At 42.2% G+C, this 23,187-nt stretch overlaps 1 protein-coding gene across 2 annotated transcripts; it reads right to left on the bottom strand.

Moving 5' to 3' along the window:
- Positions 1–114: 114 nt before the first annotated feature.
- On the bottom strand, positions 115–6,146 carry LOC147433871 (uncharacterized). 2 transcript variants are annotated; one of them, XM_086490501.1, is made up of 21 exons: positions 5,964–6,146; positions 5,798–5,837; positions 5,578–5,708; positions 5,289–5,363; positions 5,082–5,213; positions 4,818–4,955; positions 4,610–4,717; positions 4,397–4,528; positions 4,195–4,308; positions 3,624–3,761; positions 3,392–3,532; positions 3,173–3,313; positions 2,385–2,609; positions 2,158–2,312; positions 1,957–2,074; positions 1,664–1,773; positions 1,406–1,481; positions 1,057–1,145; positions 782–981; positions 636–704; positions 115–551 (listed from the first exon to the last, which is right to left on the bottom strand). In XM_086490501.1, exons 1-21 carry the CDS (start codon positions 5,991–5,993, stop codon positions 523–525), a joined length of 2,391 nt encoding a protein of 796 aa, XP_086346627.1. In that variant the 5' UTR covers positions 5,994–6,146; the 3' UTR covers positions 115–522. The 2 variants fall into 2 exon arrangements, with proteins under 2 accessions (XP_086346627.1, XP_086346628.1); XM_086490502.1 differs by having other exon boundaries at positions 5,772–5,837; positions 5,964–6,132.
- Positions 6,147–23,187: the final 17,041 nt, after the last annotated feature.

The raw sequence follows: 23,187 nt of genomic DNA, 5'->3' as shown, positions 1-23,187 counted from the left end.
CTCTAGTTTCCTACGACATTATACAATCTTCTTCTTCTCTTGCACATGTGGAGGATGTCAATTCATGAGACTTATGTAAAATGGTGAAGATACTGCAGAGCTTTGTGAGAACAATTTCAGAAGAATCTCCTTAGTTACCAAGCAGAGGATCAAGCCATCAGACATTTCAGCAAAACAATACACTCCTACACGACACAGTATTAACACTCCTCTAAGGAAGGGTGGCTGGCAGGTATTGGAAATAACATTTTCTGGATGAAGACCAGTCCCTCTTGCCACATATGAGCCAAGGAGGCTTTACCCGAACTCCAAAACACAGCTGAGGCCCTCATGCACACTCTGATTGAATAACCCGCTTGCACAACTCATTTTCAAGTTTACAAATTGGCAAACCACAGGCTGTCAAAATCTCAGACTCGAGCAGCACAATGAAGAGAGCAAAGCTTGACCATACGCAGCTACAAAGCCCCTTGGCTGCATGTCACCAATCTCAAATCGCGATACTTTCTTCATTAGGCACACTCAGTCTTCACCAAATGTAATCTTCTTGCCTGTGGCAAGATAAGAGAATATAATCCGAATTTTAGCATAGGAAGGAACACATGCTGAGCATGTGTAGAGAAGCAAGCATGTACCTGATCCAGAAAGGGGTGCCTTCTCTTTTGGTGAAAAACCCCTTCCACCTCTACCGCGTCCTCCCCTACCTGAAGGTTGTGTACAGGATCAGTCAATGTAAGAGAACCAAGATAACAAATCAATCTACAATCAACAATCTACGTACCCCTGTCTCCTCGGCCGCCACGAGCACCCCAGCCACCAGAATCACCACCTCGTCCTCCTCGGCCACCACGCCCACCACTGCCACCTGGAGGTGGACCGCTAGCCTCCTCCACTACCAGATAGCGGCCATTCAGCTCTGCTCCATTGTATTCGATTGCTTTGTCAAGAGATGGTTTGTCTTCAAAATCTACGTAGGCAAACCTACAAGTACGACACAAAAATTAACTGCCATGCTGTCACCCTCTCATCACGAATTGCTTAGAGAGTTGTACTCACCCCTTAATTGCCCCCGTTTCCCTGTCAGTTGGAATTCTTATCTTTACGACGCCGGATTCGTTAAAAAATTCAGTCAACGAGTTGCGTATCTGCATTCACAAGAGAAAGTTGAAAGGAATCTATTCATGCAAAGTCTGTATACATGACAAAATGGGACATGCGAGCAGCTAAAGACACAGAAAGGCTTTCCAAGCGATCATGTAACATAAGATCTTTCTATCACCAATTAAAACTCAGACAGTACCTCCTCCCCCAAAATGGCATTGAAAATCTTATCAAAGTACTAATTGACAAGTAAGTAAAATACTCATTTCTCAGCATTTCAAAAAAGACCATTTAGATTGCTTACAGTATCTTCGTCCTGAAATTTGTCAAACCCTCTCACAAATGCAGTTGCATCAGACCTTTCACCTCGGCCCCCTCCACTGCTTTGAAAAAATTAGGAAACAGCTTAGTGAAACCCCAGTAATAACGTCAAGCAAAGCAGCTGACAAATCCCCTTCTACAACCATTGGCAAAAATACATTAAAACACTAATCTTGAGCACAGAAGCAAAAATCAAAAACATATGTAGCTTACACCTTATAGAGAACCTTGCAGAATGTACCTGACACCTCCACCCCTTGGTGACTTGAATTCACCATCGTACGTCCGTTCTCGAGCAAGATCAATATAAACCTCTCGCCCTGCAAGAGATTGTCCAGTCTTCTTACAAGCCTGCACAAGTCAATTGCAAAAACCTCTTAAAAAAGCTCTGGTTCAGAGAGACTTCAACTTCAGTTTGAAAAACTTTAGTCTGACGAAGACAGCAAAACAACGCTACTGAGGGTTATCACTGAAAACAGGAGTAAAACCACACCTTTCCACTAGTATAAAAGCTTAGAGATAAAGAAGTCGGACCTTGTTTGCAGCTTCCGCACTAGTAAACTCTACATGACCAAAACCACGGAATTCTCCATCTGCATTCTTTGCCAGTCGTACTTCATGCACTTCCCCTGCATCCTTGAAAAATTCATGGCTGATAGAAATAAAACACCAGAACTAAAGTCATAAAAAATATTATGTCACAGCAAGATCTACAACAACTGCCAAGATACATACACAGAATCTTCATCGATACTCCAGGCAAGATTCTTCACAAACACTGTTTTACTACCTCCTGCCTTGACCTCCTGCACCTTCTTGGCAGCAGCTGCTGGTTTGGTATCTTCATCTTCATCTTCACTTTCCTCACTGCTTTTAGCAGGTTTTGCTGGCTGCACTTCAAAACTATATTGTCAAACCTTTTCACAGACTTTTTCCCTTAAACAAAGCTCAAAAACACTGACCTCCACCTTTGCCTTCTTTTTCTGTGGTCCTTCGTCCTCTGGATCACTCTCATCAGAATCCTCCTCGCTACTACTCTCCTCCTGCTTGGGAGGAGCTTTACCTTTCACCACTGGGGCAACAGGCTTCTTCGGTTCTTCTTCCTCACTCTCTTCGGAACTGTCTTCATCATCACTACTCTCTACCTTCTTGACAGGTGTCTTGACAGGTGGTGCTTTGGCTGGAGGCTATATAAATATTACAACAAAATGACTTAAAGATCAAAAGAGCATCTATAACACAAAAAGCAAGGTATATCAATTAAGAGAAAAAATACTTCTTGATCAAAAGAGTAAGCTGCAATTTCAGACATATATTCACCCCTTTCTATCCAAAACCTTCAGAATTGAAGAGAGGTCTAGTCAACAAAAAGTCTCCATGCATGTTTTAAAACCTACAAACGAGTCTTTTCAATAAAGCAACCCAATTTCTTTTCTAAGGATGAAGTACAAGAGTTACGTATTCACAGTTCACCATAGATAAGCAACCATAAATTCCACCACAAAGAAAACATAAGCACTCACCTTTGCACTACTGTTCTAACCCCAAAGATTTAAACTCTCAGTCAAAGATCATAACATGCATGTTTCACAATCTACAAACAAATCTTCTCAATAGCGCAATGCTACTTCTTTTCTATGGCTAAGTACAAAGGTTATGGTGCTTAAGTAGTTTTCCATTGGATGGAAAGTGGGACTAACCAAAGCACTAGCACAAAATATTCTACCACAAATACAATATAAATATTTACCTTTGCATCACTCTCATCTGAAGAGTCATCGTCTGAGGAGTCGTCTTCTGACGAAGATTCCTGCTTCATGCTTGCAGCCTTGGCCTTTGAGGCCACAGCTGCACTGCCAGGTTTTGACTGCGGTGGTTGGGCTTTCTTCGCCTGCAGGGCATCAAGGGCATGTCAAATCCTGTCCAGCTGACAAGTATGAAACAATAAGCAAAGATCCTGACCACTGACCGCGACATCCTCATCAGAGGAGTCATCAGAAGAATCGTCACTTTCAGATGAGTCATCCCTCTTCTGTTGAGGAGCACCTTTAACACTCTTCACACCGGCAGGTTTAGCAGGTGGGACTTTGGCAGAGGTTGCTGCTGGCATCTTACCACGCCACCCAACACAACATATTGCACATTAGATACCTCCAGCTAAACAGTATCTGCAAGAGAATACACCAAACAAGTGTACTCACCTCATCATCACTGTCAGAAGAGTCTTCTTCAGATGAGCTCTCAGCTTTTTTAATTTCTTTCTTCCCATTAAGAACAATAGATCCTTTGACAGGCTGAGACTTAGCTTTGAGTTCAGGTTTCGTTGATGGCTTCGTTGGCTGCAATCAGGCAGTGTTACCAGATGACATTTTGTTACAAATCATGTATGTGTCCTAAACATACACATACGAGAGCCAGCAGACCATCGCGCAGCTATGGAGCAAGACAAAGTTTCCATGCATCAGGATATTGGGACTCATTGACATACTGAAAACTGAGATAAGTATACAGGAAACCTGTATGCAAATACTATCCTCCTTAGATCAGGATTATATAAGACTCTACACTACCACCCTCAATAAATGGACACTGCAAACCTCGCCCCGCTCTACTGTCCCCCATTGAGGTATATTCCACAAACTCGACAATAAAAAATTTGTATCAAGAAGTCACACCAGAAATCATAGAGCTCAAACTCGTTCATGCAATAGCATGCACAGTCAAGTAGGTCCTGTCGCAATCTACTCAAGAGCTGGGTTTCACAAAACCGACCTCTTCGTCACTATCATCAGATGAGTCCTCTTCGGAGCAGCTTGCTGGCAGTTTGCCCTTCACAAGAGTAGCACTACCAGGCTTTGCAATCGGTGCAGCTGAGACCTTAGCAGGCTGCAGAAATCAGACGAGTGATTCTAACGTAGCGATATTGACGTCAGGCGAGCAGCCAAACACACAAACCTTTCAGATTAACACCTACCTTTTCTTCCTCGTCATCAGAAGAATCATCTGAAGAGTCCTCATCAGATGAGCTAGCAGCAGCCTTGGCACTTTTCACAATACTAGGTTTGACTGACTGTGCTTTTCCAGCAGCTGTCACCTTCTTGACAGGCTACCATAACAACAAACGAAACAGTATATTAACCCTCGGAGCAGGTTGAACCCAGATTCGCCAAAAAAAAAAAAAACGAACCTCATCCTCACTCTCAGATGAAGAGTCTTCAGAGGAGCTTTCTTCCTTAGCAACCTTTTTTCCATTGTTTACAACAGCAGCTCCTTTAGCAGGGACCCTTGTAACAGGCTGACAATATGGCGTAATCATATGAAATGTGTGCTTGTATAAACCAATCAATAACTCAGTCAAAGAGACTGATGAGATAACGAGGTATTTCATATCCTACCAAATCCTCCTCACTTTCAGAAGAAGAGTCTTCGGAAGAGCTCTCTTGCTTAGCAGTCTTTTTACCATTGTTAGCAACCACAGCTTTGGCTGGCAGGGGTTTTCCTTTTGCACCAACCTTGGCAACAGGTTGCTTGGGCTGTAATAGACAATAACAGAGCCACAAGAAGAGCATTTATCACAATCAATGAGACCTGGCTTATCACATGCCAAAACACACTTAAGTTCAAACATGCCGAAGGCAGTTGCATATAAAACTGCTAACTTCATCGTCACTATCATTGTCGGAGTCTTCATCTTCCTCTGACGAACTTTCCTGTTTTGCAGCTTTCTTCACATTTTTGCTAGGTACAATCTTTGCAGGTATAGCTGCAGCCTTGGGTTTCTTAGTTGCAGGCTGGACAATGTAACATTGCATTAGAAGCAATCGTAACCACCCAGAAAGCAATTTAAGAAACAACAAGCTCCCCACCTCATCATCTGATGACGAATCATCAGAACTAGTCTCAGCCATCTTGACTTCCTTATTAGGAACCTTTTTCACCGGCTGACAAGAGAAAAACGAACCATGGGAAGCAAGAAAATGAAAGATACAATGTGACTTGCTTACAGTAACATCTTCTAAACAATGCAAACGTACCTCTCATGACGCACGTGATTACTATGTCTTGTGCTATAAACAATGCAAACATACCTCTCATGATACACATGATTACTTTGTCTTGTGTAAAGTTAAGATGCAAAAACGATTCACAATGTACCTTCTCTTCTTCAGACTCTGATGAAGAGTCCTCCACAGCAACAGGCTTTTTCTTCTTTGTCTTGACATTCTCAGCAACTTTTTGCTTCTTTGAGGATTTCACAACAGCATCCTCCTCCAAACTCCTCTTGCCTACAGCCGGACAATTTCATTAGAAACGATGAAATTCACATAGAGGTTGTCATGAACACTTACAAGACTCTTTCGTTGCAAAAGTTCACCTTTTTTCAGAGCAACAGGAGCAATTGGAGATGGAATAACCTGCAGTTGCAAAAAAAGGCAGGCTTAAATTGACAAGTCACAATGGCTCCGCACCTTCATCTCCTTCTTGTTGAACAGAACCAGGAAGATATGATGACAGGAAAGGTTTAGCAGAAAGTATGTTACCTGAGTTGCCTGCTTTTTCGATTTCCCCATGCTTCACAGCAATCGGCAAAGGAATTCGCACGCACTCGCACCCACCTCTCAGATGAAAAAAAATCGCAACAACGAAGAGCAGAAAGACGAGCTGATGCTCACCCCCTTCACTTTAGGGCTTTCCAAAACGTACGAGAGTAAAACCCTCGCTACATGAGAGACTGCCATTTGATTAAGGTTTTATATCAAAACTTAGCGCTAGTTAGAAGTTTCTCTAGAGTGGATAGTTGAATATCATTCATTAGGTTATCAGTTCAATAACTCAGGGTGTGGCATACTTGATATAGGTGAGATGCTTTTTGTTGCATTTCATGCACCAATTCGAATTCTGAGACTCATGCCATATGCATTGTGAAGCAAGCCTTAGTCTTATCTCGTTCGAGCACTCTATCATGTATTTGCTATTTTTTTTCACTCTTTGTCTCTTGTTACTGTGTAACTAAATACTTACATGGGTTTGGGTTGCCTACTCACCAGTATTAGATCGGGTTAGCTGGCTTTAAACTAACAAGAGAATCGATAAAACACATAATGGCAATGTCTTTGTTATAGGGACACATGTCAAGCCCCTAGCTAGGTTGCCCTCAAGGTGTGCCCAAAGCCTATTGGTTGACCCTTAGAGAGGTCCAATGAGGATTTAGCTAATTAAATTAATTGATTAGGCATTTATCAAGCCCTCTCTCTCGAAGGGGAAACTTTATGAGCGTGTATAGAGCTAGAAGAGAGCAAGAGGAGGCGCTCACAATGTACAAGAACTTGGACTTGATGATAAGCTTAATATTGATATAAGACTTAATACTTTATTAAGAGAGCTAGATACAAGACTTGGATTACATAACTTGAGTGCAAGACAAGGCTTCATTGCAAGGACAAGACTTGAACATAAGAACTAAAAGAGGGATTTCCTCATAGGAGCCTCACAACTGGTGTTGGCAAGACTAAGGGGCTTGTGGCCCAAGACCCCTATTTATACTAGTGCTTGAGGAGTTTAGGACTTTCTAGGTTCTTCTTGAGGAGGTTAGAATCTTCTAGAACCTTCTTGATCCTTCTAGTTCTTCTAGAACCTTCTGGATCCTTCTTCAACTTTCTAGAGCTTTCCAGAAACTTCTAGATTCTTCCGGAATCTTCTCCAAGCTTCTAGAAACTGCTTGATCCTTCTAATTCTTCTAGATCCTTCTTCAACTTTCTAGAGCTTTCCAGAAACTTCTAGATTCTTCCGAAATCTTCTCCATGCTTCTAGAAACTTCTAGAATCTCCTTGATACTTTTAGAACTTCTAGAATCTTCTAGATTCTTCTAGAGCCTTCTAGAGATGATGTAGGCGATGACATAGACGATGATGTAGGCAATGACTGACTCTCAAGCATCCATGACATTACCCCCTCCTCTAGCGACAAGTTCCACGAGGAGCAGTGGTGTTCCTTGAGTTGGGCTTCCATGGATGTTGTTGATGGAACTCTTGGACTTTGAGAGATGCATGCTGTAGATTGTGTGATGGTTCCCAGGTTCATTCACTAACATCATAGCCTTTCCAATGCACCAAGTACTGTAACCTGCCACGCGAAACTCAAGAATCTAGGACTTTCTTGACCTCATATTCATCATGTCCTTGAATCTCAACCGGAGGAGGTGGTTGTAGGGCTCTTCCTGGGATCTTAGATGTGTGACAAGGTTCTAGGACTGAGACATGAAAAACCAAATGGATTTTCATGGATGAGGGCAATTAGAGTCGATAGGTGACTGAATTGACTTGACGGATAATTTTAAACGGGCCAAGCCTTCGATAATCAAGCTTTTTACAGGGACGAGATGAACGCAGATCACGTCAAAGGAGCCACACTTTATCCCCTTCTTTGTATTTTGGATGTTGCATGCGATGGAGATCTGCCCTTTCCTTATACTTGGATTGAGCTTCTTTGATATGAATTGTACGTTCTTTGTGAATTGCAGATAATTGTTGTGTAAGATGAATAGCAGTTGGATTCTTGACTTGATAGTGTCTGTGGATATCCTATTTGGGATGTTGACCATAATTAGCAAAGAATGGAGTGTGACGGGTTGAGGCATGAAAATTGTTATTATAGGAGAATTATGCTAGCGATAGGAGCTCGACCCAATTATCCTGGTGATAATTGATAGTACATTGGAGATACTATTCCAAAAGTTGATAGTACATCGGAGATATTGTTCCAAAACTTGATTTAATCTCTCTGTTTGTCCATCACTTTGTGGGTGATTAGCTGAGGAGAGGTTGATTTGTACTCCGAGTAGCTTGAATAAGCTTTTCCAAAAGCTAAAGATGAATTGTGGGCCTCGATCAAAAACTATGTCATCCGGTAATCCGTGATAACGATAGATATGTTGTAGAAAGAGTTTGGTCGTACCTTTGTTGGTGATGGTTTTAGTGGTTGGAATGAAGTGTGCCATTTTTGTAAACCGATCCACGACTACTAAAATGGAGTCAAACCAAGGGTAGCTCTACAATGAAATCCATGGAGATGGATGACCATGGTTTGGTTGGAATGGGCAAGGGATGGAGTAACCCATGAGGACAATGACGAGGGGCCTTTGATCTATTGCAAGTGTCACAAGTGCCTACATACTCCTTGACAAGCTTCCACATTTCAGGCCACCAAAAGTCACGGGAGAGAAGCACGATTGTCTTATTAATCCCAAAATGCCATGCTGATGGAAGATCATGCCGTTGTACCTCCAAGCGCGTTGGTCCTGGCAGAATATAGAGAAGACCCTTATAGTAAATTAGTCCATCAATTTCTTGAAAGTCCTCATTAACCTCTTGTCCTTGTAGTTGTTGTCTAATATTCTGAGCAAGTGGGTCTTTGGCAATTTGCGTCTTCACCTTAGAAAGAAAAGTAGAATCTTCAGGAGCTTGGCTCATGGTGGTGTTTATCTTAAGCTGCTCAGGTTTCAAAATCACTTTCTCTTGTTGATCAAATGATGCGTCGCCTTTTCTAGGTGCAAGGTAGGATCTTCTTGATAAGGCATCTGGCCTAGCTTCTTGACGGCCAAGTCTATAAGAGATAAGAAAATCAAACCTTGATAGGATACCACTCCACCTGGCTTGGCGACGACAAGACGCAGGTTGTCATGCAGTATTCCAAATTCTTGTGATCTGTATAGACAATAATCTTATGAGGAGCTCCTTCAAGTACGTGATGCCAAGTGTCGAAGGAGTCGATGATTGCTAAGAGCTCTTTGTCATGGATTTCATAATTGATTTCTGCAGCTGAGAACTTGCGGGAATGAAAAGCCACTGGATGTACTCGACCATCCTCTCCTACTTGGGATAGAATAGCGCCAAGGGCAAAATATGAAGCGTCTATTTCTAGGATGAAAGGCTTTGTAGGATCTGCGTGAATTAGAATGGGTGCGGTCGTGAAAGCTTGCTTGAGAGTCTGAAATGCTTTCGCGGCCTCTGAGTCCCAGAAAAACTTATTATGGCATGTCAACCTTGTGAGTGTTGTAACCACCTTGGAGTATCCCTGTATAAAGATACGATAAAAATTTGCAAATCCAAGGGAACATTGAACATCTCTTACCGAGGTGGGTGTCTCCCAATCAAGGATGGTTTGAACCTTCTTTGGATCCATGGAGATTCCCTTTTCAGAAATTACATAACCAAGAAATTCCACCTTAGATTGATGAAAAGAGCACTTCTCCAATTTTGCATATAACCCTGATGCACGAAGCTTTTCAAGCACTAATCGTACATGGTGCTCATGCTCTTCTTGATCCTTGGAAAATATCAAGATGTCATCCAAATATATTACCACAAAATAATCCAAAAACTCCCGAAAGATATCGTTCATTAAAGGCTAAAAAACAGCTGGGGCATTTGTGAGACCAAATAGCATGACGGTATATTCAAAGTGGCCATACCTTGTCCGAAAGGATGTCTTCCATTCATCACCTTCTTTGATTCTCGCTAGGTTGTAAGCACCACGAAGATCTATTTTTGTAAGTATTCTTGCCTTGCCAAGGCGCTCAAGAAGCTCTGGGATCAAGGGAAGGGGATAGCGATCCTTGACGGTGATCTTGTTTAGGCCCCTATAATCCACGCACATCCGGAGAGTTCAGTCCTTCTTTTTTACAAAGAGTATGTAACATTTAATGGCCTAAAAACTTGTGTGTAGCGGAAATTAGCATGAACATAGTGGGCATTTCATTAGAATAGATTCCTAATGAGAATTACAAGAGTGCTTGGGTGGAGAGAGCAACAAAAAGCATAACACCTAGTTAGATAGCATGAACAATACTTTCAAAAGAGAGAGAAATTAAGCTATTGACAATAGTTGAGGACCGGATTTGCATGGAGCCGGTCCCCCCTCCAAAAGGCTTTGTATTATGGTTTTTCCCATCAAGAGAGACATTGTACAATACAATTCTTTGCGTTCCTTCAAGACTAGCTAGTGCAATGAAGATGAAAGCCTCATGCACTAAGTAAAACACTTAGCAAACACAACATCAATTATCCCCGGTCTCAGACCCAACACCTCACACACCTTCGAAGATGGTGAGATCTAGCAGGGTATGAGAGTAGATTGAGAGGAAGAAGGAGTATCTTACGAGAAAGATGTACATCTCCTCACATAATCACTCATATTAGCATAGCTTAGCTTAGTAATTAGCTTGGTAGAGGAGATGAGCATGCATTGAAGCTTGGCTCTTGGTTGGATTTGCATCCACATGCCAAGAGTGTGTCGATGTAGGCTTCTATCTCACAAGCTTGGAGTACGTGATGAGCTTTCCATTAAAGCTTGGGAAGACATAGTCTTCTCTTTCTTCACGCATGAGATTGTGTGAGTGTGTGTGTGATAATGCCTTGCAAAAATCAGCCCCCTCTCCCTCTTGGGCGAGCCCTCTTGCTATTTGCTCTTGCTCTACCCTCATTGGACCTCCCCAAGTCAAGCCAATGACAATTAAGCAGCATAAGTGATAGCCTTCTGACATGTGTCCCCCTTTCCCCTTTTGTGAGAGCTTTAGGTAATTTAATAATTCAACTAAACTCTCATTGGACCCCTTTGCCTCTTGGCCAATAGGAATCAAGGAAGCCATTGGGCTCTTGAATGCTCATTGGACCCCTTGAGAGACTGTCCTATAGTCTTCTAGGAGACTTAATTCTCATTGGTTCTTTTATTAAGTGTTTTTAAATTAATTAAACTAGATTTACTCCAGCCTAATTCTCATTGGTCCACCTCCAAGGCCATCCAATAGGAATCGGGTACACCTTGTGGGCATCTGGCCTAGGGAGCTGACATGTGTCCCTCATTCCCTTTGTGTAAAGGGAGCTTGTGTGTGTGTGTGTGTGTGGCTTTCTCTCTCATCCCCTACATGCAAGGCTCGCCCCCTCCCAAGTAGGGATTGCAAAGACTTTTTGGGTCACACACAAAGCACCCAATTCCCCCCATGGTTGACCTTTGGACACAACCTTTGAATTTTGGAACCTTAGCATTTTGGAAGTCTTAATGGGCTGAACCTTAGGGTCTTTTTTTCCCATTGTTGCACATGGCTCTTTTGCAGATGGCCCCCCCTTTGGATCCCTATTTTCCCTCCTTTGGATCCCTACAGTGGCCGGTCTGCTAGCTTAACCAATATTCTAGCTTTTTCTCCCCTGGCACTTCCCCACATTCAATGATCAGTTTAATATGAGAAAATCATTTAGGAGAATTAGATATTGATTATTATGACTTACCTCTCTCTTGAAATCATAGTCGTCCTCGACTATGGTGTAGAGAAGATAAAGCATATTCATGAGTCCTTTTCTTGGCGGGTAGAGGATCCCTATGTTACCCTACGACATCATTCCACAATGGATGACTAGTCCATTTGGCACTTGAGAGCCTGAGGCTGCCGCAAGCATGTCTGCACATTAGTCCTATCAGTCTTCCATAGTAGAGTGACAAGCTCTACTTGGTGTTTGGGAGACGTCGTCTCCGCAAACTTGATCTAAGTATGCATACTACTTCATTTTTGTGCACAATAAAGAAAAAGAGAGTCTTATAAGACAAAAAAAACTTTGTTCATTTTTAACATTTTGTACATTTGCTTACTCTTGGGAAGCATTGTAAGCATTGACAAGGTTTAGGTTATCCTTTAATTGTATGCCTTGCATCCATCTAGCATCTTCAAAAGGATAATTCTTAAACTTAATGAGATATCTTCGGATAGTCTTACCGCCTCTTAATACCTTGTCTTCATGTCGGAGAATGGACTCGGGCTGCAGCACCTCCTCTTGGTCCTCGATCTCCGGTGGGTCTTCAATAGTTGGTTCTTGAGGTGGCTCTCCTTTGTAAGGCTTTAATAGGCTCAGATGGAAAGCATTGTGTATGAGCCAATGATTGGGCAACTTGAGTTGATAGGCCATCTCATTGATTGGCCTAAGAATCTGGAAGGGACCATAGTACCTTTTTGCTAGTTTAGCATAGTACTTTTGGTGTCCCGTAGGATTCTTGCCCGTCGTGTGCCTTAATCAAGCCTTGGGAAACTTTAATAAGGCCCAATCATTTTCTTTAAAGGCTTGGGCTCTTCTGTGCTTGTCAGCAGCAGCCTTTTGCCTTTGCTGTGAGATAGAGATAGCATCCTTAATCTTTTGAAAAGATTCTTGTAGGTCTCGGCTATACTCATCTGCAACGAAGATCTTCCCATGTACCTTAAGTAGCAAGGGACTTTTTGATCTCCCCTTGAAAGGTGCTTTTCCCGTGGAAGTATGTACAGTGTTATTGTAAGCATACTCCACTAAGGGTAAGTACTTCTCCCATTGGGATCTTTGATCTACTTCCGTTACATAGGCTTTTAGTAGATCGAGAATTGTTAGGTTAGCTATTTCACTTTGGCCATCCGTTTGTGGATGATAGGCCGAAGAGAAGTTTAGCCTCGTCCCTAAATTCTCAAAGAGACTCTTCCAGAAATTACTGGTCATTCTAGGATCTCTATCCGACACTATGGACATTGGCAAGCCATGGTACTTGAAAATTTGTGAAATGAAGAGGGTTGCCATTTGATGGGCTTTGATAGTCTTTTTGACAGGTATAAAATGAGCTTGTTTACTGAACCTGTCTACTATCGTCCATATTCTCGTATTCCCATGGATAGACTTAGGCAATCCAAAGATAAAATCCATGGATATGCTCTCCCATGGTGAATTAGGGATTGGCAAAGGTTGAAGCAATCCAAGTTGCTTCCCTCTATCAAATTTTGTCTTTTGGCATACCACACATTTAGAAACATACTCTTGTATGTTCACTTTCATGGTAGGCCAATAGAAATATGTTTCAATTCCCTTTAAGGTAGACTGAATCCCTCTATGCCCCACATAAGGTGGAGCATGAGATTCATACATTACTTTCTCACGTAGTGAGTCAGTAACACATAGTCTATTGCCATAGAGAAGATAACCATCTTGTAAAGTAAATGGTTCTTCTACATGATCACTCATATTAGCATAGCTTAGCTTAGTAATTAGCTTGGTAGAGGAGATGAGCATGCATTGAAGCTTGGCTCTTGGTTGGATTTGCATCCACATGCCAAGAGTGTGTCGATGTAAGCTTCTATCTCACAAGCTTGGAGTAGGTGATGAGCTCTCCATTAAAGCTTGGGAAGAGATAGTTTTCTCTTTCTTCACACATGAGATTGTGTGAGTGTGTGTGTGTGTGATAATGCCTTGCAAAAATCACCCCCCTCTCCCTCTTGGGCGAGCCCTCTTGCTATTTGCTCTTGCTCAACCCTCATTGGCCCTCCCCAAGTCAAGCGAATGACTATTAAGCAGCATAAGTGATAGCCTTCTGACATGTGTCCCCATTTCCCCTTTTGTGAGAGCTTTAGGTAATTTAATAATTCAACTGAACTCTCATTGGACCCCTTTGCCTCTTGGCCAATAGGAATCAAGGAAGCCATTGGGCTCTTGAATGCTCATTGGACCCCTTGGGAGACTGTCCAATAGTCATCTAGGAGACTTAATTCTCATTGGTTCTTTTATTAAGTGTTTTTAAATTAATTAAACTAGATTTACTCTAGCCTAATTCTCATTGGTCCACCTCCAAGGCCATCCAATAGGAATCGGGTACACCTTGTGGGCATCTGGCCTAGGGAGCTGACATGTGTCCCTCATTCCCTTTGTGTAAAGGGAGCTTGTGTGTGTGTGTGTGTGTGGCTTTCTCTCTCATCCCCTACATGCAAGGCTCGCCCCCTCCCAAGTAGGGATTGCAAAGACTTTTTGGGTCACACACAAAGCACCCAATTCCCCCCATGGTTGACCTTTGGACACAACCTTTGAATTTTGGAACCTTAGCATTTTGGAAGTCTTAATGGGCTGAACCTTAGGGTCTTTTTTTCCCATTGTTGCACATGGCTCTTTTGCAGATGGCCCCCCCTTTGGATCCCTATTTTCCCTCCTTTGGATCCCTACAGTGGCCGGTCTGCTAGCTTAACCAATATTCTAGCTTTTTCTCCCCTGGCACTTCCCCACATTCAATGATCAGTTTAATATGAGAAAATCATTTAGGAGAATTAGATATTGATTATTATGACTTACCTCTCTCTTGAAATCATAGTCGTCCTCGACTATGGTGTAGAGAAGATAAAGCATATTCATGAGTCCTTTTCTTGGCGGGTAGAGGATCCCTATGTTACCCTACGACATCATTCCACAATGGATGACTAGTCCATTTGGCACTTGAGAGCCTGAGGCTGCCGCAAGCATGTCTGCACATTAGTCCTATCAGTCTTCCATAGTAGAGTGACAAGCTCTACTTGGTGTTTGGGAGACGTCGTCTCCGCAAACTTGATCTAAGTATGCATACTACTTCATTTTTGTGCACAATAAAGAAAAAGAGAGTCTTATAAGACAAAAAAAACTTTGTTCATTTTTAACATTTTGTACATTTGCTTACTCTTGGGAAGCATTGTAAGCATTGACAAGGTTTAGGTTATCCTTTAATTGTATGCCTTGCATCCATCTAGCATCTTCAAAAGGATAATTCTTAAACTTAATGAGATATCTTCGGATAGTCTTACCGCCTCTTAATACCTTGTCTTCATGTCGGAGAATGGACTCGGGCTGCAGCACCTCCTCTTGGTCCTCGATCTCCGGTGGGTCTTCAATAGTTGGTTCTTGAGGTGGCTCTCCTTTGTAAGGCTTTAATAGGCTCAGATGGAAAGCATTGTGTATGAGCCAATGATTGGGCAACTTGAGTTGATAGGCCATCTCATTGATTGGCCTAAGAATCTGGAAGGGACCATAGTACCTTTTTGCTAGTTTAGCATAGTACTTTTGGTGTCCCGTAGGATTCTTGCCCGTCGTGTGCCTTAATCAAGCCTTGGGAAACTTTAATAAGGCCCAATCATTTTCTTTAAAGGCTTGGGCTCTTCTGTGCTTGTCAGCAGCAGCCTTTTGCCTTTGCTGTGAGATAGAGATAGCATCCTTAATCTTTTGAAAAGATTCTTGTAGGTCTCGGCTATACTCATCTGCAACGAAGATCTTCCCATGTACCTTAAGTAGCAAGGGACTTTTTGATCTCCCCTTGAAAGGTGCTTTTCCCGTGGAAGTATGTACAGTGTTATTGTAAGCATACTCCACTAAGGGTAAGTACTTCTCCCATTGGGATCTTTGATCTACTTCCGTTACATAGGCTTTTAGTAGATCGAGAATTGTTAGGTTAGCTATTTCACTTTGGCCATCCGTTTGTGGATGATAGGCCGAAGAGAAGTTTAGCCTCGTCCCTAAATTCTCAAAGAGACTCTTCCAGAAATTACTGGTCATTCTAGGATCTCTATCCGACACTATGGACATTGGCAAGCCATGGTACTTGAAAATTTGTGAAATGAAGAGGGTTGCCATTTGATGGGCTTTGATAGTCTTTTGACAGGTATAAAATGAGCTTGTTTACTGAACCTGTCTACTATCGTCCATATTCTCGTATTCCCATGGATAGACTTAGGCAATCCAAAGATAAAATCCATGGATATGCTCTCCCATGGTGAATTAGGGATTGGCAAAGGTTGAAGCAATCCAAGTTGCTTCCCTCTATCAAATTTTGTCTTTTGGCATACCACACATTTAGAAACATACTCTTGTATGTTCACTTTCATGGTAGGCCAATAGAAATATGTTTCAATTCCCTTTAAGGTAGACTGAATCCCTCTATGCCCCACATAAGGTGGAGCATGAGATTCATACATTACTTTCTCACGTAGTGAGTCAGTAACACATAGTCTATTGCCATAGAGAAGATAACCATCTTGTAAAGTAAATGGTTCTTCTACATGATCACTCATATTAGCATAGCTTAGCTTAGTAATTAGCTTGGTAGAGGAGATGAGCATGCATTGAAGCTTGGCTCTTGGTTGGATTTGCATCCACATGCCAAGAGTGTGTCGATGTAAGCTTCTATCTCACAAGCTTGGAGTAGGTGATGAGCTCTCCATTAAAGCTTGGGAAGAGATAGTCTTCTCTTTCTTCACACATGAGATTGTGTGAGTGTGTGTGTGTGTGATAATGCCTTGCAAAAATCACCCCCCTCTCTCTCTTGGGCGAGCCCTCTTGCTATTTGCTCTTGCTCAACCCTCATTGGCCCTCCCCAAGTCAAGCGAATGACTATTAAGCAGCATAAGTGGTAGCCTTCTGACATGTGTCCCCATTTCCCCTTTTGTGAGAGCTTTAGGTAATTTAATAATTCAACTGAACTCTCATTGGACCCCTTTGCCTCCTGGCCAATAGGAATCAAGGAAGCCATTGGGCTCTTGAATGCTCATTGGACCCCTTGGGAGACTGTCCAATAGTCTTCTAGGAGACTTAATTCTCATTGGTTCTTTTATTAAGTGTTTTTAAATTAATTAAACTAGATTTACTCTAGCCTAATTCTCATTGGTCCACCTCCAAGGCCATCCAATAGGAATCGGGTACACCTTGTGGGCATCTGGCCTAGGGAGCTGACATGTGTCCCTCATTCCCTTTGTGTAAAGGGAGCTTGTGTGTGTGTGTGTGTGTGTGTGTGTGGCTTTCTCTCTCATCCCCTACATGCAAGGCTCGCCCCCTCCCAAGTAGGGATTGCAAAGACTTTTTGGGTCACACATAAAGCACCCAATTCCCCCCATGGTTGACCTTTGGACACAACCTTTGAATTTTGGAACCTTAGCATTTTGGAAGTCTTAATGGGCTGAACCTTAGGGTCTTTTTTGCCCATTGTTGCACATGGCTCTTTTGCAGATGGCCCCCCCTTTGGATCCCTATTTTCCCTCCTTTGGATCCCTACAGTGGCCGGTCTGCTAGCTTAACCAATATTCTAGCTTTTTCTCCCCTGGCACTTCCCCACATTCAATGATCAGTTTAATATGAGAAAATCATTTAGGAGAATTAGATATTGATTATTATGACTTACCTCTCTCTTGAAATCATAGTCGTCCTCGACTATGGTGTAGAGAAGATAAAGCATATTCATGAGTCCTTTTCTTGGCGGGTAGAGGATCCCTATGTTACTCTACGACATCATTCCACAATGGATGACTAGTCCATTTGGCACTTGAGAGCCTGAGGCTGCCGCAAGCATGTCTGCACATTAGTCCTATCAGTCTTCCATAGTAGAGTGACAAGCTCTACTTGGTGTTTGGGAGACGTCGTCTCCACAAACTTGATCTAAGCATGCATACTACTTCATTTTTGTGCACAATAAAGAAAAAGAGAGTCTTATAAGACAAAAAAAACTTTGTTCATTTTTAACATTTTGTACATTTGCTTACTCTTGGGAAGCATTGTAAGCATTGACAAGGTTTAGGTTATCCTTTAATTGTATGCCTTGCATCCATCTAGCATCTTCAAAAGGATAATTCTTAAACTTAATAAGATATCTTCCGATAGTCTTACCGCCTCCTAATACCTTGTCTTCATGTCGGAGAATGGACTTGGGTTGCAGCACCTCCTCTTGGTCCTCGATCTCCGGTGGGTCTTCAATAGTTGGTTCTTGAGGTGGCTCTCCTTTGTAAGGCTTTAATAGGCTCAGATGGAAAGCATTGTGTATGAGCCAATGATTGGGCAACTTGAGTTGATAGGCCATCTCATTGATTGGCCTAAGAATCTGGAAGGGACCATAGTACCTTTTTGCTAGTTTAGCATAGTACTTTTGGTGTCCCGTAGGATTCTTGCCCGTCGTGTGCCTTAATCAAGCCTTGGGAAACTTTAATAAGGCCCAATCATTTTCTTTAAAGGCTTGGGCTCTTCTGTGCTTGTCAGCAGCAGCCTTTTGCCTTTGCTGTGAGATAGAGATAGCATCCTTAATCTTTTGAAAAGATTCTTGTAGGTCTCGGCTATACTCATCTGCAACGAAGATCTTCCCATGTACCTTAAGTAGCAAGGGACTTTTTGATCTCCCCTTGAAAGGTGCTTTTCCCGTGGAAGTATGTACAGTGTTATTGTAAGTATACTCCACTAAGGGTAAGTACTTCTTCCATTGGGATCTTTGATCTACTTCCGTTACATAGGCTTTTAGTAGATCGAGAATTGTTAGGTTAGCTATTTCACTTTGGCCATCCGTTTGTGGATGATAGGCCGAAGAGAAGTTTAGCCTCGTCCCTAAATTCTCAAAGAGACTCTTCCAGAAATTACTGGTCATTCTAGGATCTCTATCCGACACTATGGACATTGGCAAGCCATGGTACTTGAAAATTTGTGAAATGAAGAGGGTTGCCATTTGATGGGCTTTGATAGTCTTTTTGACAGGTATAAAATGAGCTTGTTTACTGAACCTATCTACTATCGTCCATATTCTCGTATTCCCATGGATAGACTTAGGCAATCCAAAGATAAAATCCATGGATATGCTCTCCCATGGTGAATTAGGGATTGGCAAAGGTTGAAGCAATCCAAGTTGCTTCCCTCTATCAAATTTTTTCTTTTGGCATACCACACATTTAGAAACATACTCTTGTATGTTCACTTTCATGGTAGGCCAATAGAAATATGTTTCAATTCCCTTTAAGGTAGACTGAATCCCTCTATGCCCCACATAAGGTGGAGCATGAGATTCATACATTACTTTCTCACGTAGTGAGTCAGTAACACATAGTCTATTGCCATAGAGAAGATAACCATCTTGTAAAGTAAATGGTTCTTCTACATGATCACTCATATTAGCATAGCTTAGCTTAGTAATTAGCTTGGTAGAGGAGATGAGCATGCATTGAAGCTTGGCTCTTGGTTGGATTTGCATCCACATGCCAAGAGTGTGTCGATGTAAGCTTCTATCTCACAAGCTTGGAGTAGGTGATGAGCTCTCCATTAAAGCTTGGGAAGAGATAGTCTTCTCTTTCTTCACACATGAGATTGTGTGAGTGTGTGTGTGATAATGCCTTGCAAAAATCACCCCCCTCTCTCTCTTGGGCGAGCCCTCTTGCTATTTGCTCTTGCTCAACCCTCATTGGCCCTCCCCAAGTCAAGCGAATGACTATTAAGCAGCATAAGTGATAGCCTTCTGACATGTGTCCCCATTTCCCCTTTTGTGAGAGCTTTAGGTAATTTAATAATTCAACTGAACTCTCATTGGACCCCTTTGCCTCCTGGCCAATAGGAATCAAGGAAGCCATTGGGCTCTTGAATGCTCATTGGACCCCTTGGGAGACTGTCCAATAGTCATCTAGGAGACTTAATTCTCATTGGTTCTTTTATTAAGTGTTTTTAAATTAATTAAACTAGATTTACTCTAGCCTAATTCTCATTGGTCCACCTCCAAGGCCATCCAATAGGAATCGGGTACACCTTGTGGGCATCTGGCCTAGGGAGCTGACATATGTCCCTCATTCCCTTTGTGTAAAGGGAGCTTGTGTGTGTGTGTGTGTGTGTGTGGCTTTCTCTCTCATCCCCTACATGCAAGGCTCGCCCCCTCCCAAGTAGGGATTGCAAAGACTTTTTGGGTCACACACAAAGCACCCAATTCCCCCCATGGTTGACCTTTGGACACAACCTTTGAATTTTGGAACCTTAGCATTTTGGAAGTCTTAATGGGCTGAACCTTAGGGTCTTTTTTCCCATTGTTGCACATGGCTCTTTTGCAGATGGCCCCCCCTTTGGATCCCTATTTTCCCTCCTTTGGATCCCTACAGTGGCCGGTCTGCTAGCTTAACCAATATTCTAGCTTTTTCTCCCCTGGCACTTCCCCACATTCAATGATCAGTTTAATATGAGAAAATCATTTAGGAGAATTAGATATTGAATACTCTCTCCCATAAAAGAGGAGTAATCCAAAGAACGAGAAAGAAGCGAATCATTAAGTTCCTCTGAAGATGCGGTTCCACAAAGACGGTGGTCTAGACGATCGCCAACTCCTCCTAAGAGGAAACGGTCAACCGATAGTCCTTTCCTCATCACTTTGAAAGGGAAGAGAGGAAACAAAGGAAGAAAAAGGCAAGAAAGAGGACACCCTCTTCTCCTTCTTCTTCACCTTCCTCCTCGTCTGACGAAAGAAATAGCTATTCTCCTAGAGAGTACAAGAGGAGAGAACATTGCAAATCCTACCCTGCATGGAGAAGGTCCCAAAAGCTCAATAAGTTCAAAGAGGGAGAAAATAGTATCTTTGTTCTCACCTATGATGGCACCTTTGGTGCTATCGACAAAGTATTGGCCTTCATCTAGCAATTTGATGTGGCCTTTCGAGACAAGGGCTTCACAGAGTCCTCAAAGCTATGTCATGTTAGCTATGCACTTCCAAAAATATGCTTGTCAATGGTGGGCTTGTCAATGGTGGGCTAGCCTTTGTTGCCTTCGTGGCAACGACGAAGCCCCAAAGACATGGAAAACTCTAAGAGTTTCCATCATGAAGCAATTCCTTACAAGCGATGCAAAGGACAAAGTGCTTACTGAATGGCGAAGTTTGAAGCTACTCTCCAACGAGTCTATTCACAAATATGTGGACAAGTTTTGGGGTTTACATATCAAGGCTATTGTCTTTCAAAAGTTAGACTTTGTCGAGAAAAAGCAACAATTCTGTGCGGGATTACCTAAAGAAATGGCCGACTATGTCAACTCCCAACGGTTTGCTTCTATCACCGAAGTAATCCACCACACTATGGTTGCTTCACGTATCAATTTCTGACAAGGGGCTAAACGATATGCCAAGCCCATGGAAAACAAAGATCGAAAGGAAGTAAAGGGGAAGAACAATGCCCAAAACTCTTTCCAAGGCAATTCCGACAACAACAACAACAACAACAACAACGATCGGTCCAAGGAGAAGGGAGTTTATAAAGCTAAAAATTAAGTCTATAAGATTTTTGTAAGGACCACAAATGATTTAAGTGTGGGGAGAAAGGACATGGCTATCGTTCTTGCCGCAAAATAAATGCCTGCAATGAGACTCCTAGAGCTTCCACTGTCGAAGCTCCAAAAGAAGATGCTCATTGCCAAGGATCACCTCTCTCCTATGCTTGGGGAAAGGTAAGGGAGCATGATGCCTTCATCTTGTTTGACCCTGGCTCTACTCACAACTTCATATCAACGGAGTTGGCCACTAAGTTGGACATTCAAGCTTTCGAGATGGGAGATATTATAACTTCCAATGGAGCTTTCAATGGATAGCAAGCCCCTAATACTCCCTTGATTGGGATGTTGAGGCTTCATGTCCAAAGATACATCGACAAAGGATACTTTGTTATCTCTCCTCTCCAACACGAGGATGTTATCCTAGGGGCACCATGGTCAACCGCATGGCTGCCAACATGAAGTTCCCTGAAAGGAGAATCTACTTCACCTATAGGGAAAAGAGCATGTATATAGATGCTAATGAGTCCGGTCGTACTATACTACTTGTAAATTCACTTGCTTTTGATGAGTCAATGAAAAGCTCAGTTTTTGTCAAAGAGTCTCTAAATGACGCTAATGTTTTATCAAATGAAAATGGTAGGAATAAAAAGGAGTTAGACTTGTCCAATTTTCTAAATGGATTCCAATATGTTTTTATCGATGATATGCCTATGGACTTACCTCCAGAACAAGGGGATGATGACCATCAAATTGAGATCCTACCAAGAAGCTCAGCACCAAACAAACCTCCTTATTGAGTTTCCCAAGATCAACAAGAGGAGATCATGAGGCAAGTACAAGAATTGGTAGACAAAGGGATGGTGAGGCCTAGCTCCTCTCCCTTTTGTTCTCCAGTCCTTTTAATGCAAAAGAAAGATGGTACATACCGCATGTGTGTGGACTATCGAGCGCTAAACCATTTCACTATCAAAAATAGATTTCTTGTATCGCGGGTTGAAGATCTGTTTGATAAGCTACAAGGTTTGACCTACTTCTGTAGGATTGACATAAAAAGTGGCTATCATCAAATAAGGATAGTGAATGAAGATATCGTAAAGACCGCGTTCCGTACAACGTTTGGTCTTTATGAATATCTTGTCATGCCTTTGGTTTGACAAATGCTCCAGCCATGTTCAATCATTTGATTGAGAAATATTTAGACCGTACCGCAAGTTCACTGGAGTGTTCTTGATGATATCATAATCTACTCCAAGTCCTTGGAGGAGCACAAGCAACATCTCCAGGTGATTTTTCAAGCCTTGAGGGAGAGCAAGCTTTTTATCAATCAAAAGAAGAGTGATTTTTTCCTTCAAGAGATTCAATACTTAGGTCATATTATATCTCAAGATGGTATCCGTATGGATCCATCAAAGTTGGAGGTAATAAAAGCATGGCCTAATCCAAGAAATCTACATGAGCTAAGAAGCTTATTGGTATGTGTGCATACCATAGACGCTTCATAACCACTACATGACTTAACAAAGAAGAACTTTGAGTACTCGTGGACTGCTAAAGAGCCAAATTCTTTTGACAAGCTCAAAGAGAAGCTTCCCTCCCAACCACTCCGTATACTTCCGGATCTCTCAAAACCATTTGAGGGCCAATGTGATGCTTGTGGTTATTGCCTTGGGGCGGTATTGCTTCAAGAAGGGCATGCCATAGCATATGAGAGCCGAAGGCTCAATGTGATGAGCGAGTCTCGGGCATATACAAAAAAGAGCTTTTAGCTATTCTACATGTCCTAGACACATGGAAGCACTATCTATTGGGGACTCCAGTTATTTTGTGAACGGAACCACCAAAGTCTCAAGTACTTCATGATGCAAACCAAGCTCTCTGACAAACAAATGAGGTGGGCAAAGTTTCTTTTGCATTTTTTTTTTCATATTGC

Source organism: Adiantum capillus-veneris, chromosome 19 (genome assembly GCF_014529385.1).
Source record: "Adiantum capillus-veneris isolate H3 chromosome 19, ASM1452938v2, whole genome shotgun sequence".
NCBI lineage: Eukaryota > Viridiplantae > Streptophyta > Polypodiopsida > Polypodiales > Pteridaceae > Adiantum > Adiantum capillus-veneris.
The sequence above is the reverse complement of the archived record's forward strand: the minus strand, read 5'-3'. Positions and strand labels throughout refer to the sequence as shown.